Source organism: Chaetura pelagica, unplaced genomic scaffold, assembly GCF_000747805.2.
Source record: "Chaetura pelagica isolate M959 unplaced genomic scaffold, ChaPel_1.0 scaffold346, whole genome shotgun sequence".
Taxonomy (NCBI): Eukaryota; Metazoa; Chordata; class Aves; order Apodiformes; family Apodidae; genus Chaetura; species Chaetura pelagica.
The window spans coordinates 2361866-2383216 of NW_009953797.1; the positions used below are offsets into that span (position 1 = coordinate 2361866).

The window sequence follows — 21351 nt, forward strand, 5'->3', positions numbered from 1 at the left end:
CTTATGGAAGTATATTTGATGTGGCATCTAAAGCTAAATACACAGCTCAGTGTGAAGCTAGGTATAAGTGCAGGGGTTGCCACTATGGATGAGCCCAGTTTTTGTCTGGCTCAGCTTTCTGTCTCTGATAGATGCCAGTGGTAAGCATTTCAGAGGCAAGTGCAACACAATCCTCAGTAAGGAAATAATGAACCTAACACAGGTGGTCTTCCACTTCTAAGTTGTGCCATAAGAATTAGAATCTGTATGGCTACTTATTTTTACCCAATCTAAAGCAATTGCTGGGATTTTTGTTGTAAATATAAATATAAAATCCTTTCTTTCTGTTATCCTGCTATTCTCATAGTCTCAATGATGTCTTGTAACAGTGACTTTCACTTCAGGTTAATCAAGTACTCTAGGAAAAAATGTTTGCCTTTATCAATTTATGTGTGTTGTCTTTTCAGTTTCACTTAATGCCCAGGAGCATAGCTTTATTTCCCTTTTTCTACCATTTATTATTTTCTAAGCCTCTGTAATGCCTTCCTTTATTCATCTCCTCTCTAAAGCAAACAATTCTGAATGTCTGTTACTTCTGCTTGATATGTATGGTTTTAAATATTTTAATTTCATTTTTGTACCTGCCCTAATTTAGAAAAGTACTTTTTAAAGATGAGAATTTCAGGCATAATCCTTATCTGTAGGTTGGCAATAGGAAATTACTTGTATCATTCTGATTCTTTTTATTTTTACTTTTTTCATTTCTTTTTCTCCAGTGATCCCGTGTGTTCTGGAAAGATTTCAGGGGGGTGTTCAGTGCTATACAGGTTCTCATGCCTTCCACAAATACATCTTCACTTAGCTCAGCATCTATCATTTAACATCTGTCACTGCACTTTTTTTGTGATATTCCAGTGGAAGGGCAAGTTGTGTTTTCAAAGCATTTCAGTAGCATTATTTTTGTTTTTCAGAATTATTGTGTACATATATTTGAAAAACAGAGGTGAAAAGCAGGCATTTGGAGTGCAGTGTGGTTAATTCAGTAGTGATCTTGTGAAGCCACATTAGCTGAAATTAAGCCCATGTTTCTTCCTGTAGAGAAGTTTAAATTATGGCAGTTGCTATAAAGTTTAAGCAATTAAATTATAATCTTTTGAGGAGCTGATCTTGAGATGTCTCGGTACCGAAATTTCATCTCTGTATTTTCAGTCACTTCTAAGTCCCTTTTCCCAGAGTGCTCCCCAAACCTGGATTTATCTAGTTGTGGCTGTTTTCCATCTATCTGTGAAAATGCAGTTTGTCACAAGGTGCGGAAAAATGGATGATCTCCCGAGTCAGAGGCTGCTTCTGTAACTGGTGACTTTTCATCATTCATAGAAGCTCTATTATGCTTTTTTTCCTCACATTTAAGTCCTTTGTACATGAGGATGTAGAAAAAGCATGATGATTATGAGAAAAAGTCTAGCCTATGTTTAGACTGATGCTGATAAAGCAGTATTTTTGCATTAAATTAGAAATGAAAAATGGGATTCCAGATTACTAATTTTATTTTTTAATTCAATTTTTTTTTGGGTCCCTAGATCTAAACGTCCAGCGCCGGTTTCAGCCACAGCTCCCAGAATTGACTCTCCCAGGGTTGTAATTCCCCACCAGAAGGTATGTGACACATTTCTCCTCAGCCGAAGTTAATACCATTTTTATCTACCATGGTGAAGGTGTAGAGGGTAAATACCTACTACAGGAAATAGCTTTTGCCAACCCCACATAAGTAAACATTGAATGAATGCACAGGTAGCAAAACTGCCACAATGCAGTGTATTAGTGATCCATATTTTGCTCATTTCTGATTAGCAGAACCAAAGCATCCAGCTGTCCTCTGATGCAATCTGGTTTGACAAATTCTGAGCAGTTGGTTTTATCTGGGCTGCGAGAGGCTTCAAAGCTTCTCAAAATATACATTTGCTTTTGTAGATTCTTGGGGAAAAACCAATAGATGGTGCCTCAGTGTATCCAAATCCTGACTACAACTGAAAAGACTGATTTGGAAAGAGCACATTAGGGCATTTGAACTCTTGCATCATACTACATTCTTGTTACATTATTCAAAAGACATGAGAATAAAAAGAAGAAAAGAGTATAAATCAATGTAATGAATAACAGCAAATGGCAGAGGAAATGGATGACTTGGTTTCTGTTGCCAAATCTTGTCATCTTCCATAAAATAAATGTTCATATTAGAATAAACAGCATTCATTGACTGTACCTGGCAACTCATCTGTATCTTTGGAGACACTAAGGAGCAAGGATACCTGAAAGATGATATATATCCTTAGACTCAAGCACTGGATAGGACCTTTGTGTTGCTGGCACATTTAATTAGACAAATGTAGAGGAGGTAAAAACTCTATTTCTGCAAATTTACCCCCTCTGATAGTGCCAGTTTCATCCCTAGCATGTAGTATAAATAAGAAACACTGAAGATCAAAATATGTGGGGAATAAGGTGATATCCTACTGTTTTGGGCATTTCTGACTTCCACAGATCAATCTTAAGTAATTTTTAGAAATGCTAAGCTTTACAAATTCAGAACTCGGAAGGAAACGTCATCCCTCTAACCACTGCATATTTGCTCAAGCTAACAGAAAAGAGCATACTTAGAGAGAATAATTTGATTCCATTTTATTTTGTCAATTATGAAATGAATCTGTCTGGCCATTTATTAGTTGAGACAGAAATAATGTTATTTTGCTCCAGATCTTTTAAACTTTTTGGGAACAGAAAATGAAATTAAGAATTTATCTTGCTCAGAGTTGTTTCTGCTTGTATCATGGTTTTATAGAAGTTATCTCAGAGAAAGTTATTGGAAGAGTCACCGAACAGTACTTTGAAATTCCTAGAACAAAAATGATGGATCTTTCTTTTAGTTACGCTGGTGTTGTACTGCATCAGCAGTTATAGGGACAGGAAGGGGAAGAGAGTACTTGTTTTCCCTCAAGAACTACACAGAATGCTGTTAGTTTTCAAGACAGCAAGCAGACATGTCTCTTTAGTTTTCACCAGCTCAAGACTGACAGCTCTGTTTTGGGACCCTCAGTAGCACCAGTGCAGGTATGACAAACATGCCTGTTTCCACCATAGGCACATAAAAACCTTTATACATTACATTTTCATGGCTAAGTATTAAGTGTATTTTTTCGCTAGTGAGTGTCAATCATAAAATTACTGCCATAGGTATTCAAAGCTATTTACCACACAAAACACCTTTCCTCCTTAATCTATCCTATAGAAAAGTTAACTCCATGAACTGTAGGTTTGTTTTTTTAAAGGTCCTAAAAATGCCTTTGGTATGAAGGCTGTGAAGTCACTATACATTTTTTTATTTTAACCCTTCAGAGAGAGATGAGAATCAAAGGACTCAACCCATTTTCAGGAGCATTTTGTCTCTCCCTTGAGCATTCTGTGTATTGGTGCTTAGGAAAGGTTCCTAGGAGCTGTTGGAGGCAGCCTATCCTGAACAGGCTACAGGCAGAACTTGCAGCTGGAAAAGAGATTTATGGGAACCTTTCTAGAGTAAAGGGGTAGCATCTTAGAGAAGGTATGGTGGGGAAAAAGGTATCTAGCAGTATTCAGAAAGGTCATCTTAGGTGTAGGGTCTTTGGCCAGGGAGAAGAGGAAGCAGTAAAGTGCTGGAGTGGAGGGCCCTTTGCATGTCAAGAGGAGTGATGTTTGTGTGACCTGTATACACTTGCAGACAGCAGTAATTTTTAACTGAAAAAAAACTCTTTTCTAAGACTGGTTTGGAAGGGAATGTGAAGGCTTTGAACCATTGGAGAAGTCTCAAAATCCAGAATCAAGTGTTTTTACTGATACAAAGAGGTATGGGGATGTTGCTGTAAAGTATTTTACAGTAAATATACTTTAAAAATCAAGGTTTTTTCACTTGTGTCTTTATTATTTCTAGTTACTGTATCTCTGTAGACATGAAGAATTCCATGACACATAGGCAGAAGCTCTCACCTCCACATCAGTGCTTGACAGTGTTTAGGTTCTGATGCTTCACATGAAATTAATTTGATTGCATTTCAAAAACCAGCAAAAAACCACCTTACAAGACAGTTAGGACAGTCTTGTCCTCAAACATTGAGAGAAGTTTCTCATCTTTCTCTGAGACAAGGTTAAGCCATGATAATATTAGCTAAGAAATTTGCATGTGTAAATTCAGTGTCTAGTTTAAATCATCAGTTGTCTTGTACATTATTGGAGATTCGGTTGCAGCTTCCACTAATTTTCAAGCATGTGTTTCTTTGACTGTTATGGTCATGGTGTTTTTGTGTTTTAGAAAAACAAGCATAGACTGTATTACAAAGATGTAAGGAAGTTATAAAAACCCTAGAGTTCATGATAGAAACTTTTCAATGCTCTACAAGTAACATAATTCTCTCCTTACTTTATTGAGTTGATCTATGTTATGAATGCTATAGGTTATGCAACCATAAGTATGGTGTCAACAGAGATGCAGGACTAAGAAATATTGGAAATAAAATTTTCACTGATTTGCAACTTCACTTTCATTTAATTTAGTAAAATCTTTTTGATCTAGCAAAAAGGTTTCGTCAAGTCTTTTGCACAGGTGTAGCATAGCTGGAAGAGAGCATAACTGTTGCTGAAAGTATTCAAATAACAAAAAGAGTAAGCATGAGTCCAAGGACTGAAATTAAGCCATCATAAGTCAGTGAGTTCCTACAGCTTTTTGTGGGTGCAAAGCAAAGGTGAAAATTCAGCTCAGTGCAGTTTATAATGATCGAGTTGAAGCTTTAAAACTAAGCATAGCTTTAACATGTGTCCCTTTGCATAAAGATATTAAGACAGCTGTTTAATTTTAATAATATGACTGTGTTGTCTTGTTTATGAAACAGTACTGAACACACTTATGTCAGAGATGCAGTGAGGATCTTGTGATCCTTATGTGTTTCCTGCCAAATTCGGGAACCTGTGTGTGGCTAAGAGGAAACAGATGAAGAGATGGCTTTTAAAACAAAGCGTAAGATGGAAGACCTGGCTGAGCCAAAAGCTGTTTGTTGGATGTCTTTGAGCAGAGTCAGTTAAATGGTGCCTCCATTTCCTTCTTTCTGGAAGAAGTTCAAACCAACAGCTGCTGCTTGGTCATGTTGGGAGGTCAGATTCATTAGTGTAGCATAAAAATTGCTCTTCCAGAAGTGCAAAAGATTAATAGAGACTGTATGGTTGTAGCAATAGATAAATAGAACAGGGGCTATGAAAGGAAGAGGACCTGAAAAAGTGTTTTTGTGTCTTCCAATAGAAATTTGTTTCTCACTTCTCTGATACATCAGAAGGAGCATTTGCCTTTCATAGAAATTGAATATTTATAAAGAAAAGAATAATTCTATTTCAGAATGGAAATTGAGCTGATTCATAGCTTCCTTCTATTCCCAAATGTTTGAGACTCCTCTACATTTATCAGTTTTAAGCTCATTCATTGACATTACACTGGGAAATTAAAATGCAGTTTTCCCCTCGTGGTAAGGGATTGCAGCAGGATCACAACAATCCCTTCTCGAGGGACGAAGCCCATTGCTCAGTGTCAGAGCCTCCTCTCCTGGTCGGCTGAAGGGTAGCATCAGACTTGCACAGTTTGAAATGTTGGCTTGCTTTTCCAACCAGAGACTGAAACGGATTGGGACGAGAGAGACGGGAAACAGGGGCACATTTGTTCCTGTTGGCTGCAGTTCCTGTGATGTAATGCTAACAGCCGTGCTGCTGCTCAGTATTAAAAATCTGACCTTCACATTCAGAAATCATTTCAGAAATGCTGCATTGATCTGTTTTTGCCACTGAACTGGAAAGAAAAAAAATATCTAAAATATCCTACCAGGAATACACTGAATGAGAGATTCTTTGTCAGTCACAAAAGGAAAGAGTTAAATAAGCTGATTCTTTGGCAGTAAGTCTTTAGAAAAAGTTACACATTCTTAGATGCTTCTTATTTCATCCCTTTTCCCGCAAACATAGGGAAAACAACTACCTTAAAACCACCAGGAATATTATCTCAAAATGGGGAATGCTGACCTGGCATTTCTGGGTTCTTAGGAGTTCTAATGCTGAGGTACCAGCATGTTGCTATTCCAGCTAGAAGTAGAGCAATGAAACAAAAACTCCATTCATGCCTTAAAGGTGAGGAAAATCATCAACCACCATTTTTTGTGGCAGTCCTATAATGTTCCTTTTGCCTACTGTTAGTGTCCAGTAACACCAAAACTATGAAGACGTGTTAGGGTTAAGGAAATATCTGCCATTTATCTCATTAGCATTTATACTGGCATCTCCTTGCATGCCCTTTTATTATCAGGTCTAGAAAGAAAACCCACAGGTAACTAGGATAAAAGAGTTTTCAGGGTTGGAAACAAATAAATACAACTCTGCCATATCCTTTTTCTTCTCTATTGCCTCTCTGTTTTTAAATATTTGTTTTGTTCCTCTGCTAGCATGTAAAACTCATTTGCACAAGTGATGACTTAATGTATGAACATGGCTTTGTGCATTTGTGCCTCTTTCACAACACATTTTTTGACAGAATCCCTGTTTTGTTTGTATAATGATACTTGGAGGCTTGCAGGAGGCCACTTAAAGGTTGTTTGTTTGCTGTTTTCTATGTCAGGCTATGTAATTCAAATGTATTTATTTAAAAAGACATAGTTGAAAAAATGCCTATTTGTACCTCTGAAAAATGCTTTTAGGATTATCTCTTTCTACAGCATCAGGCAGCTATTAATGACAGCTAAAATCTCTTCCTGTTTATTACTAAGAAAAATGTACTCAGTTCATTTTATCTGTCTTATGTTTTTGATTCAAAACATTTTAAATGTATTTAATGTAAAGATTAACTATATCCTTAGACCTTTAATGGGGTTTTTGTAAACAATTTTAATGAATCAGGCAATATTACCTTGATTTTTAAATGTAACATCCTATAACTTAAATATACAATATGGAAAAATCAAAGAGGAGAATAAAAAATATTTATCTTTCTAGTAAACCTTAGTATCTAAATCAGTAAATTACATTAATGATAATCAATACTAGTAGAAAATTAGAGGCCAGATTATTCTCAGGCCTGTGTTTCACACAAGGCAATGGGGGAGGTGTGTGTAAGATGTTCATGACAGCAACTGAAGCAGTGCCAGCCCAAATGAGGCAAAATGTCAATGAGGGCAGACTGTGGGCTCCACCCCTCTTCAGGATAATGTCCGTGTCCCCCGGAGCTGGACTGCAGCTGCTGCCAGCATCACTGGTGGCCCCTCAGCTGTGAACATCAAGGCACTTGGGTACCAGTTACAGCTGTAGTTTATCTAGGTCTAGGGGGAGGGGTCGAAGTGATCCTGCTCCCATAGCAAAAGCAGTGAAGCCCAAGCTGGGCTGGAGCCAGGAGCTTCTGAGATAGACTACAAATTGGTATTATGGCTTTAGAGAAATCTGCAAATTGCTAAGCATTCAGATAGCTTGCTGGGTACCTCAGTTATAGATTTATTTATTTTTTTAATCCAAAGCATATAATTACAGACAATCAAAAGTGAAGAATAAAACAGCTTTTGAAACTAAATAATTCATTACTTTAAACATGTGCTAATGAATTCCAGCACTCATCATGCTAGGTTCAGAAGCTAAACATTAAAGAGATGTTAAAAATAATCAATGTTAGAATTTTGCTATTCATATGCCAGTCACTGAGCCTTTAGAAGTTAAAGAATTCTTTAAAATTAAAGGTATAAAAAGCCCCCCTGAAAGTGAAGTTTGTATTCCTCTTTGATAAAATTGTCCATACTGCAGGTAGTGAGACTTCCAAAAGGCATAGAGCTCTGGTCACTGTACAGTGCCAGTAGCTGGAAGGAAATGAGGCAGTTTAACCCTAAGGATGCTCTGTGGTTCCTGCAAACTGCTGAGTACCCTCCAGTCCTATCCAATCAGGGATTTAGATGGTGTTGCATCAGAATGAGCTTGAAGCAGTGATAGGTTGTTTCAGGCAACATGTGCACACAAGTTTCATATAAAACTTACTCATAACTCATGCAACAACTTATTTCCTGCATTTTGTTGCGGAAAAAGCAATAGTTTTTTGTTATTACCTTGTATTTTGCTTTCACCAAGCTGCATCAATAGTAAATCAATTATGAAACCAAAGCATAGTGGTGCGTTTTTACAGGATGAGGTTTTGGTAGGATGTCTAATTTGAGCACCAGCACAGACTTCTATGGGTATAGCTATTGTAGGAGAGATTCCTGTGACTTTGACAAAGGCAGTCACATCCTGCTGAGCTCATTAGGTATATTATCTAGGACATGAGTGTAGGATCATACACTCACCATCTACATGCTCATGCACACATTCCTTCCAGTGGAAAATATGCAGAAATGAGCAGAATAGAAGCATCCTCTCTGCTGAGCAGTACCTGTTCTTGAGTCCTGTTGGTCCCTCTGCTAACCATGCTGCATGGCCTAATTAGCATGAGCCAGAGCCTGTGAGAGCAATGCAAGGTGTGGGCTTCAATAGCTTGAAGTGGACTCACAAAAAAGAGAATGGTGTGGTTTAGAATAATTATATTTTTATAATACTGGAATTGACTTTTATGTTTGTATATTGTCTCAAAAGATTCTGACCTCAAGACATTTTTATAAGATTTCTTAATGATCCTGGAAATTAATAGTCAGTGTTGTCTTTATATAAAATTATTGCTATGAGGTTGACTAGTAGCAAGTGCTCTTCTAATGTTAAGCTTTGTTTTCAACTAAAATCCAGTAAAAATTGCCTGAGTATGTTTTGCTTCCCTTACTTTGAAACTATGCATTTATTTGTTGAAAATCTTCCCGAAAGTTTTGATGCTTTGGCTCCAATCTATTTATTTATAGAAAGCAGTAATTGCAGATGTTATTTTTGCATGTGTTCTATGATTGCTCTTTTCTTTTTTTCTTTTCTTGGCCTGCATGTTTGCTATACAGGAGCCTGCTTGGGAAATCAATGGCAACAGAACAACCTTCAGTCCTCTAACTAACACGGCGGCTGGGCCTGTGGGTAGTATTTTAGCAACCAATGGAACGTTTTCAGGCTACCTCAGCAAGCAAGAGATCAGCTTTTCAAATAGCTCTTCCAACTTAAAGACTACCACAGTTAGATCTTCCATGTCCTCTCAGTCTGTGACTCCTGATATTTCACCTGCAAAGAATAATCTAGGTTCAAACCTAAGCCCTGTACTGACTGAGGGCAATAGTCCTTTACACCAGCTGAGCCCTGCAAGGCAGTATAACAACCCTATTGGCCTTTACTCAGCAGAGACTCTAAGGGAAATGGCTGAGATGCATAAATTAGGTCTCAACCGAAGGGCTTCGGAAGGTGGACTTCCTAGAGGGTAGGTAACATGGTAAAATATTTAATATTTCATTAAGTAATGAATTTGCTGAAAAAGGAATGTAATACTACCTACCCTATTGTGCCTTTGTCTGGTAAGCATGATTAAGGTCTGGAATAATCACTAAATTTTCTATTACCCCCCAAAACATACACAGTACTGTTACAGAATAACTTTTGGTCTTTGGTATCTGAATTGCAATAGGGACTAGCAGTAGTCCCCAGAGCATGAGGAGGAACACTGTGACTGAAGTAATGGGGATCATCTCAGGGTTCTGGGGCTGAGCCATGTGAACTAATGCCTGTGGTCTCATCAAGCATCACTGTTGGCTGTGATAAAAGCTACCATAAAACAGATCTGATCTTTGGTGCTTTCCTAAAGCTTTGACCAGCAAATCTGACATGCTATTCTACTGGAGTGCCCTGCTACAAATCCTGCCTTGATGTTATTGGCTTTCCTATGTAAAATGAGTCAAAATTTTTGCGGTATTTTCAATCCTCTAGTTTGAACATAGTCTGTCTCACATCCGTTAGCTTTTCTTTTAACTTGTATGTAATAAGGAATGATCTCTAGATACTACCCAGATAGTTTGATCCTATGCTGTCAAGGTTTTCTGCTACTGTATTGCAGTTCAAGTGTTTTAATTAGTAGTTTTTGGAAGTGAGGAGCTTGGATGACAATACTTGAGAAACAGGCTTTCCTAATTTTTCTGCCTTTGTTTATTAATTTGCAAACTAATTTCTAATTTGTTTCTTGTTTTTTAAAAATGAAGATAAATTTCTTATTATGAATATCGGGGAAAGTGTACTTTTGACACTGGGGTCTTGGCTGTATGAGGAAAAACAGAAAATTCAGGCAATCCACTCAAGGTCCAATAGCAAATGCATATTTTCAAGTACTTTATATCCCATTGCAGAAGCTCTTTGCAAGAGTAATATCTAGTGGTTTTAAGTTGCAGCAAAGTAAGGATATTTTTTTCTTATAAAAAAGCATATATGCCTGTTCTAGATGATTCATTGTAACTTTCTTGAGCACTCAGCACTAACAATCCTAATTAACTTATCTGAAAAAATCCTATCCTCCCTTTCTCGTACTGGATAATTAAGAAAGGCAATTAGTGTTTAAAGTAAAAGGATTTCAGTTAGTTAGCAACATTGGCAAAACAAGCCTCAGAATGCTTATCTCTTAATTTACAGTTTTCTTGAGGAAATCTATTCCTTAATTCCATGTGCAGTTTCTTCGCAGAATTTCTCCCTGTCTTTCTCCCACTGTCTTCACAACCTTCCTTAAGATCTGCAAGGGTGAGGGTGAAGGGGCTGTATTTTGGATGGCTCAGCATTCTGACTATTTCTTTGTTATCAAAATTACAATTGCCTTTATATGTACAAGTTAGTTCGTGCCTGTGGCAGTGTACTGAATTACAAAGCAAGGTTCTACTGTTTTAGTTTGAACAGAATCTTAGGAAGTTGCTGTCTGTCTGCCTTGTAGCATCCATAGCACCAATGAACAAATAAGAAAATGTATGATAAATCAGCTCAAAGTTCTGTTAAAAAAAATAATCAGCATTTATCCTGCAAGCTTTGGAACATTTTGTAAAGATGAAAGCACCCAGAGGTACTAAGTATGTGTGTCTTTTCAGGTAATTCCTCTGAGTGTTGGAGAAATGTACATCTCCGTTTACATGCAGAAAAAATTCAGAATTCAATAATCCTGTCACTTCCACTCCCACTTGAGTGTTACTCAGGAAGTGAGAGGCTTCTTTCCTGTTGCTCGGTGGAGAGTAACATGGAACCTGTAACTACCTGGGGACTTGGTATCAGCTGTGATAATTTCAGTCACATTGTGCATATATGTGAAAGTGCACAAGGAAAGAAAGCATTGTGAGCTCTGCAAAGTCACCTCCAGATGTTCTTATTGTGTAGTATGAGGTGAGATGCTGCAGAAAGATTGTGAAATTACAGTGCTCCAAAACTGTGAATTTATTATGCATTCGTGAGCATGCCCTTAGCAATATGATAAAAGGTGTAAAAAACCATCAGGTTTGGGGGTTGATCTTAAGGTATGTCATATTTCAATGTGGTGTCCTTTTCACCAAGTAACTTAAATTTCCTTGTGTGAATTGCTGTTAGAGGTTTAGCTAAACCTGTTGGAAAATCCTATCAGAAAGCTAAAATTAATGTTGAGATTATTTCCTCGATCTGCAAAGAAAAACAAAGCATCTGTTTCTCTGATACACTTTTACATTAAAGCTTTATCACCTTGGCCGAGGGTGCGAAAGCTCTGGCAAGGGGAGGATTAATAAATACAAAGAGTGAGTCATGGTTTGTAACACATGGGGTTTTTTCATTCCAGTGTAAGTTATTTTTCACATTGTAGGCCAAGGGCAGTAAATACCTGTCCCACAAGTACATGCCAGGTGGCTTGGGTTACTGTGTGACCTCTGTGAGCAACGAGCTGGGTGTTCCATACATGTCCGTATTTAGAATCAAGCTAAAATAAAGTTTGGCTTTGAACTGGAGAGAATTTCCTCATAGCATATAAAACATCAGGAGAAGTAAAGCTTTGCTCTTTTTGAAGGAAGCTATTGTAGCCTCTTCAGTCTAAAAAAATCTTTACTGACACTTGTGACTGTTGAGTTCTTCCTAGTGTGTGCACATCATGATTTTTAATCTTTTAACATATTTTTATATGCAAACAAGTGTTTCTTCTAAATAAGGTGTATTTAAGGGATGGTAGTTCTGCCTTAAAAATAATATTCTATGTGTAAAGCAGAGGCTTGGATTATTGGATTAAACCAGGCAACAGAGTCCACTACAGAAAATGATACTATCACACTATGTTTCATTGTAAATGAGTGCCCAGCTGTCCTGCACACACCTAAAATGGATCACTGATGTGCTTACAGGCTGCAGTTTGTTCCTAAAATACCTCTACTGGTTCCTGTAACAGACTGATCTATTTGGCTTAATGTAGCGTTTATAAAGTTAGAATATTCTCGAATCCAAGAGTTTGAAGAACAGTAACTGCAGAAGGTGATCCGTGATTGCTTTTCCATGGAAATGCAGATGTACACAGCCTTTACTACAGCTTTGCCTCATTAGAGGGCTTTCAAACATGGAAAAGGGCAGCTGGATGAGCTGATGCAGGACTATGTAAAAAGCAGCAGTAATACCAAAGGCTCCACAAAGCAAAAGCAGGAGACAAATCCACTTTGAATGTTGGTCCAACAGAATAACATTGCTGTTCAGTATTTTGTGTCAATCCCAGATCCAGAAACATTACAGAGCAAGTTGGGTGGTTCAGTGCCCGATTCTGTCAACAGCATTCTGTGCAGCTAAATAAGAGGAAATTTGTATTAGCTGATCCTGGACTCTCTTCCTTTTTATTTTGCACAAAATATGATGAATTATGCTTCACCCAGTAAGATATGGGTATTCTAAGCTTTGAAAAAACTAATTAAAATAAATGTCACGGTGCATTAATACTATTCATACAAGCAATAGAAAGGTTTATTAGCATATAATATAGTATAATATAATTAATATAATATAGCCTAATCACACAGTTCATCACTCCCAGCTTTGGCCCACATAAGACCTACACTGAGTTTTGTGTTGTGCTTCTTTGGAACAACTCTGCAGGCCACCATCAATTCATGTTAATGCAGTGAAGCAGGATGTAGCATGAACATATGTTTTTTTCATACTGTGTACATGCCAGATGGAATAAGATTTCCTGATAAGGATATCCATAAAACCACGTAATGTACAGACTTGCTTCATTTCACATGGAATAAATTAGGAATGGCTAATCTGAAATTATTGGTTTCCACCACTGTCGGTGTAATGTAGGTACAGTGAGATTTAAGCCAGTACTTTGGTAAATACAAAGGCATTTTCCTTAGTTTTAGATTAAAAACATATACCTAGATACTCTTTGGATAGTCTCCATCATGTAAAAGACAAAAAAGTCAATCTTGCAATGCCAGATCTGAGGAAAGTCTGAGGATAACAGACTTCATTCATGAATATTGAGTATCTGAGGGAAGAATATAATCCTACCACTCATTTGCTATGTTCAGATGAGGGTATACTCTGCAAATGCTTCTTTCATCCCTTTGCTCCCTCCCCACATACACTTTGATAATAGTACTTTTAGGGATGCACAGCAATATATATCATCATGTTCAAGAGTCAGCCAAAATGCCATGGTACCCTGCAAAGTCCTAGAGGATCAACTACAATCCTTACATTTTTTCCTTTCTTAATCATACTGGGGTTTTCAGGCACATATTTACTTTTTTTTTTTTTTTTTTTTTTTTTTTTATTTTTTGTAAATGTCTGAAAAAAGCTCCAGTAAGCTTTTGTAAATCCCTTTTGCCCTTTGCACTCTAAAAACTATTGACTTTTTCTGTCCGGTTGGTTTTGATGTTGTTTGTTCTCTTTCTCTTCTTTTAGGTCATAACCAACACTGCTGCCAAGTTAGTATCACTTCTGTGTAGTGCCAAGTGTTTGTGTTATGCTGTATGTGTGAAGATCTGTGTTCTGGGCTAGCATGATCCCTTCTGTTCCTGCTGTGTCTGCTTTCAAATGGAAGTTTGTTGGGTTTTTTTGGAACCTTACTGATATAGCAAGTGTCACGTGCTGCCACTGGTGTCCAGTGGTGCTCCCTGTTCAGCATTTCCTGGTGATGTTCTAATGCTATAAACAGAGTTTGCATCTGAGCTTGCTTGGGTTTTTTAAATGCTTTTGGATGTTTCCATCTCCGTTATCTGGGTTTAATTCCTCCTAACTGTCTAAGTAGTCTTCATGTCTTCAGGATCTGGGGAGCTTTACCTGAGCCTTTTTTTGGTGTATTACTAGTGATGTATTTTTAGCCTCAATGTTAATTTTTGAAGTCTCAAGTGACTAAAATTCAAATTTAGGATGGTATGGGAAAGATCTAAAAAGTAATTAGCAAACATATTGCTGAAACAAGAAGCAACTATTGCTTTGAAAATGTGATTGATCTGCTTTATTTAGGAAAGTTCAGAGAGTCCTCAGCTTTGATCTTTAATCTTTAAGGGCAGAGGATTTTCTCTAAATTCCTGCTTTCTGTCTCTAAACTGAATATTGTGCAGGAATTCCTAGAGAGACTGGGTTAAATTCAGCAATAATTATATCCATTAAATGTCAATTTTAAATTGACAAGAGAAGGTCAGGAGCAGTAAAAACCACAAAGTTTAAGTAGCATTTAATGCATATAATTTACACTGATCTGGCATTCTTTGCTGACTTTACTGCGGTGTGGGTGTGCTGTCATGCAAATGATGTAACTCCTTTGGAGTGATGAAATTCCAGCCAATCCACGTTGATAATTGTTCCAATAGGATTGTTTTAGAAAGAAGTGGCATTGTAGAGGTGTTTTTAATCTTATTTGCTTTGGAATTTATTTTTCCTGATGCTTCTCCAGCTTGGTAGAGAAATCCCATTCTTTTGGCAGAGGGTCTTCAGCTGTTGCTAGGGTTTCTGCCACTTTGCCCTAGAGCACAGAACCCATTATAAGTACTAATATCTTCAGTTTACTCTCAGAGTTATAAAGAAAACTGCAGTTGAAAATCTCTACCCTCTAATCTTATTTTTATGGGAATCCTATAACTTCAGTGAAAATTTTGCCTTTGTATGTGTAGTGGGACTAAAACCTCTTGGTTGTCACTGAAACTGTTCAGGTACCACAAGTGAATGCTTAATCACTACTGCTGCTACTCTTAGGGAAGTTTAGGCTGTTCTAAGATTAGCAGCTCTTATTTTTATAATTGATTGTGGAAACCAATAGCTCTGAACTTTACTCTTTAAAAGTGGCATCTCTGTCTTCTCATTCTCACAATCTGCTCAGATCTCGGGTTTAGAATCTCTTCAGTACTTCAAACAGTGTGGGAGAGAGAGAACACTAAATTCAGTATCTTGAGGACTTGTGTGTTCCTAATTATCATTTGATCATTTAATGTGTTACAAAGGAAAGATAAACCATTGTTAAAGTAAGGCATGTGCATGCTGGAAAGTCAACAGTAGATCAACCTGCATGTCTCTGCACATCACCCTTCAACAGATGTTGTCAGTGTAGTATTAATAATGTCACAGTTGATGTGTAGGCAATATAGAGATGTTTAAAATATGAAAATATCTTTGTAAAAAGATGACTTTTACTTTTTTGAATGCATAATGCAGCTTACTCGTTCCCTCCCATACAATGTTGATGTGTGTAACTAAAGGCTGTGGCAGTAATACAGCATGTGCATATTTATGTCTCTCTTCCTTGAGCATGTGGCTGTTAATATTTTAGCAAGTATTTTGAATTCTGTGACTGTATCTCTCTTACTGCCCATCCTCAATCATCAACATCTTCGAGAATCTTTGGAACATGAAGTCAGATGGCTGCCAGCTTTACTTGGTTTTCCTTTTCCTCCATGCTGGGTTGAAAGTTCAAATTTAAGACTCACCCTCTGAGGCTGACCCATGGCAGATGGGCACACTGGTCCCTTGCCAACCAGAGAAGCTGTTGTTCAGTCACGTGAAAAAAATTAAGAAAAAGACTTAATGTTGGCTGATAAATTCATGAGATAATGGTTTTAAACTGAAAAGGAAAATTGTTCCAATCAAATTGGATTACATTTTTCAGAATTATTTTTAGGGAGGGATACATCCTTTTTCAGCTTTTGGATTCAGTTCAAAATGAAACCCTTGTGAAATACCTGTTATTTCCCTAAGGACAGAATTCTCAGTTTTGCCCAGTTTGGTGAGTGTGCAGAACTTGTTCTGCTGGCATCCTCCTGCTGCTGGCAGGACAGGACCAGCAGACTAGGGATCCAGCCAACCCTCCAGTGTTTGAGAAAAGCAGCTGCTTCTGTGCCTGATGGCTGAGCTTCACCTCACTGAAATTCCAGGCAATGCTCAGTCCTAACTCCAGGACTAGAACAATGTACAGCTAGGTGCTACAAGGAAGCCAGGTGCGCTTTAGCTGAATTCTGACATTAAAAGGACATGTTCTGTTGCAATGGGAGCATCAGTTAACTTGCTAATGGCTCAATTTCTCAAATAAAAATCCTTCCTCATAAATTGAGCCACTGGAAAATATGGTGGCTACTCTTCCAGCTGCAGTTGGCCCACTGATTGCAATGTAGGATATTTCGATCTGAGACGGAGCATTTATTGTGCTGTAGCAACACTTAGAACTGGCTGTATTGGAGATTTGGGGAGGATTAATTTAGTCTTTGTGAGGAAAGCTTTGAAGATTAAAAGGCACAGCTACTAAATTCCACTATGTTTAATAATCCAAACAGAAAGTACTGGAACCTTCTAAATAATAGAGGACCTGACATCTGTTCTCTGCACTGCACTTTCTAGCACTTTGTAAGACCCTTCTGAAAGAATGAATGGATTCAGTGAATAAACTGGGAATTCTCTGCAATATTTATGTACGTCCATGGGCATGCATATATATGTGTGTGTTTGTGTATATGTTTTTATACACTTATATGAATATATGCATGTAAGAATAACTTTTTAATATAAGTATCACATGAATACTTAGGGCTTTGTCATTTTTTATACAATGACAACTCTTTTGTCTTTTTTTCTCTTTATGTATCTGTGAGCCAACACAAAAATGTCATCCATGAGCACAGCCAGCTTTTGATTGTTACTCATGTTGTCTCTATCCTCTGCCCAGAAGCTTTTGTGGTGAGATGCCACAAACAGCCATGCACACTGGTCTGTCGATGCTTTTTCCCTCACGTAACTGCCACGCCTTTCTCCTTTCTCCCCCTGTCTTCCCTGTCGACCCTCACTCTTGCATAACCCAGCACGGAGCCCGCGGACCGTTTCAACCCCAATGTCCTGAAGGACTCTGCCCTGTCTACGCACAAACCCATTGAGGTGAAAGGCCTGGGCGGCAAGGCTACTATAATTCACGCCCAGTATAACACCCCGATCAGCATGTATTCCCAAGATGCTATCATGGATGCAATTGCAGGCCAGGCACAAGCCCAGGGTGGAGAATTTGCTGGGTAAGGATATTTCCTTGTGTGGAATGCTCTTTCTCTGCATGATCTAACAGTCCTGCTTGCATGACATGGCAGCTCTTTCTGGGCTGTTTTCTCTGGAATATCTTACTCATGAAAAATACAGATCAGTCCTGGATAGCATTTGAAAGCACTTCATTGTTTTAAAGTTAAAAGGACAGATAGTTAGAAAATGTAACATTTATTGTTTTGATAGTCTTCTTACAACTGCTAAACCCCACAAAAATCTATCTAGTGCTCTGTATGACATTGGATGGCTTTTCATTTACAATGACCATGCTTTGTAATAACCACTCTATTATATGCATAACTCAGAAAGAACGTGGGAGGGGCAAACTTTTATTGATACACAAAGAATGCAAAATATGTATTTAGTACTGGCTACGGTTTCATTCTTCAAGAGGGAGTGTTGTGCTGTATTATCCCTATCCCTCGTTTACATACTGTACATGTCTTACACATATCCTTTGGACTATGATAAAGTCCATTGATCTTTAATAATTCTGCTTTTCCAATGCATGATTCTGGTAATCTTATCTGAGAAGGTTCTCCACAGTTGTTATGACTCAATTGAAATTACATGTACAATGAATGTAGCCAGGTTTCTCTCCTACTTGGTATCTTTATACCCAAAATAGAACTTCCCTACTTTTCAGGTGACACCAAAATATAGGTACAGCAACACACTTTAATTTTTAGTTTCTTTTCAAGATGCTAGCTGCAGGGTTATTAAAAATGGAGATAATTTATGTATTTGCGTGTGCTCCCTTTTATTGGCCATTTCTTTTGTTTTGTTTTGTTTTAATTCTTTTTCCCCCCCTGATTTTTTTTGCACCAATATTATCTGGCTGTTCATCACAACTGTCCCTAATGATAGACCCCAAACAAGGCCTTTAGTTGGGTTTGACCATGACTCAGTGACTCCACAGGCATAAGTTTCCAGGCTCATGTTTCCAGTTAGCAAAGTACAATGTAAGAAGTTGATTCTATCTGTGTTCTTTATAATGGTTCAGGTATTCATAGGCATGGATTGTAGGAGACATTATATGATATATTGGCAGTTTCTACTAAATGCTGTATATAATGAAAATGGTAATGTTTTAAAATTTTCCCATTTGAATGATCAGATTCACTGCTGAGCAAGTGGATCCTATTCATTTTATAAATAGCACATTATCTTGAAATGAGCTGAATGAATGGATGCATAGGTAAAAAATAAAAAATAGATTTTCATGGGCTGTTGAACTGTTGCATGAGTAGCATCAAGAGCTATATTAAATGCTACTAGCAAAAGCTGTGTTCTTTTTCCTCATTTTGAACATGGAATCCACCTGTCACATGGGTGTTTTTGAAATGAGATTATTATTTCTATTAATCCTGTCAGACCATTCTACTGCAACTTCTCTTTGCAGACAACTTCATGACTATGTTCTCCCCTGTAATGTTGCAAAAAAATGTTTTTCTGTAAGATTCATAATATAAAGTGCCATTTAAGATTTGCCTTCATTTTGGAATGTGACTTCTAAGCCTAATATTCACGTGGCCCCAGAATAAACTCATGTTTATAGTCCTATGTGCAGTCAGGTGTAGGAGACTCTCTAAATCTACTGGGCTGTGAGCTACAGCCTGTTTTGTAACTTCTTTTTTTTTAAACTCATAACACTTAGTGACTGAACAATTTTCTTCCCAGATTGTTTTATTACTATCAACACAGCACTTTTAATCCCAATATAAAGGCAAGATTTGTGCTGATAGAACAATGGGCTACCCATTGACTGAAATTCATTCCATTAAACCTCTAACTCATTTCCATAAGGTGTGGCTTTGACCTCTGTGATACTCTGAGTTTTAATTTGCAGTGGAAACTGAGTTGAGTTTAGAAAGCAAACTAGTTAGAACATTAGCAAGTTTTGAGTTTGGGTAGCAAACTTATTTTAGTTTGCTTAGTTGATCAAGTTGGAGGTATGTTTATGCTTAATGTAGAAATACTTGTATGAGGAGTTTATCATATAAAAGCAGGTTAAGTTGTGAACTGATTCATTTAGTCTCAATTCACTGCTTATAATTTGGTCTCAGCACTTAATTTCTCTTCTTTGTGTTTTGTTTTGGTTTTTGTACTTTAGAGAGAAGCCCTGAAGCCACACAGTGTATGTAAGATGACAAGCATACTCAGACTGCAAATCTAAAGGGTTTCTGTTCTTTTTGGCAAACAGTAGCTGGAAACACTGATTACTTCTTTTATCAGTACTGAAGAATAGGCAGGCTTAAGACAGGAATTCATTTTCTAGTTTCACCATTTGAAAGTTGGCTCATGTCACTTAGAAAATAAATCACATGTACTGGATCACCAATGGCAAACACAAAGGAAAGCTATAAATTATTTATACTGAAGTTATTCAGACCTCATGCTGGAACTCAAAGGTAGAAAACTTTTAATGCCCTGACTTTATACTTCTCTCACTCTATGTTGCTTATTTTCAATTGATTTTGCTGTACCAAGAATCAAAGAGTTGATTGCAGTAAAACCGTGTAGTGGGTACATTTCAAGTACATTTCTGTCAAACCTCTTCTAAATTCCACTATGCAGTTTTAGCCAAATTTAAGTGTCATGTAAGTAGACCTAAATCCAACAACTTTATCAGGATTAAGATCTGAGAGTTCTAGTAGCAGAATCAATAATGTGATTGTACAAACTAAAGTCTCATGGATCCTCCACAATAAGCCAACTTGGCTGGATAACTTACCAGTCTGCATGAACTATTTGTTTGGGTTGGATTTTTTTATTTACCTTTTAGAGCTTTTTTTTTTTTTTTTTTTTTTAATAGATGGAATCAGTATAATATCCAAAGTCACAGTATTTTGTTGTGTGTCTACATCAGGGGTAGAACACTACAGTGTTCCTAAGTTTTTACATATTATCTACTTGAATTAAACCATAGCTTACAATGAACTTCAAGAAAAAAAACACCACATTGCTACTTACTGAAAGAGATCTGAATGTTTTTAAATCTTGTTGCTTGGCTTCCATGATGATGTGAAAAAGGGGGACAATTTTTTATTGAATCCTACTGAGCTACCTTCGGCTATTATAAGGAAAAAAACCTCAAAAACACTAACCCATTTGGGAATTTATTTATTTTTTTCAGTAACATCAATTTAAAGTAATATGTTTAAAGATGAAGGATATTTCTGCACTTACACACCCAGATGGAAAAAAAAATTAAATTAAGAAGAGGTATAACAGAGGTATTAACATGGTTATGTGCATCTTTAGGCTGTCTGTAAGGATCAACTGTCACATTTAGGTTTATGAAATGCTCATAATCAGCCATGCACTCTAATTTACACTTCCATGCTGAGTGGCTCGTCTGTCCTAGTTACTCATCTACAATATAATTATGATTGTTTTTAAAAAAAGAAGGCGGCCTGTTGCATTAAAGAGTTGGAAATATTCCAATGTCTTGTATTAATTTAGTTCAATTTATGTGAGTGTGTTTCACTGTGCTGTGGAAGGTTAATTCACCAAGCTCCATTTCCTGCCTTAATCATCTACCATAAGGATATTAATATGTCATATTAATGTCCCAGGTTGCTACTGTGAAATTTGTGGTCCAGCCTCTAGCATTTTTTAGCTACCTTTGTGCTAATCACCTATCTATACGTACACTTCCAAACTGCTTTTTTATATGTGGGTCTTAATATAAGAACAAAGCATTTCAGCTAGAGGATTTAAACAAAGGAATTTGAACTGTCCATGACTTGCACACCACTGTTGCCACAGTATTCATGGTTGAAACCAGCAGTACTACCTACCCAGTGGTTTATTATCCACTCTACAACCATCTGCAGCTGGAAATTTGCTATGACACACAGCAGTTTTTTAAGCTTCAGCAGG

At 37.3% G+C, this 21351-nt stretch overlaps 1 protein-coding gene across 1 annotated transcript in view; it reads left to right on the forward strand.

Annotated features, from left to right (window-relative positions):
* LOC104391781 (LIM domain-binding protein 3-like) overlaps positions 1 to 21351 on the forward strand; it is a 75376-nt gene that overhangs the window by 46054 nt on the left and 7971 nt on the right. The window contains exons 4-6 of the mRNA XM_010001119.1: positions 1560 to 1635; positions 13855 to 13877; positions 17238 to 17441. Coding sequence (XP_009999421.1) covers positions 1560 to 1635; positions 13855 to 13877; positions 17238 to 17441 — 303 coding nt within the window. The remainder of the gene's footprint in view (positions 1 to 1559; positions 1636 to 13854; positions 13878 to 17237; positions 17442 to 21351) is intronic.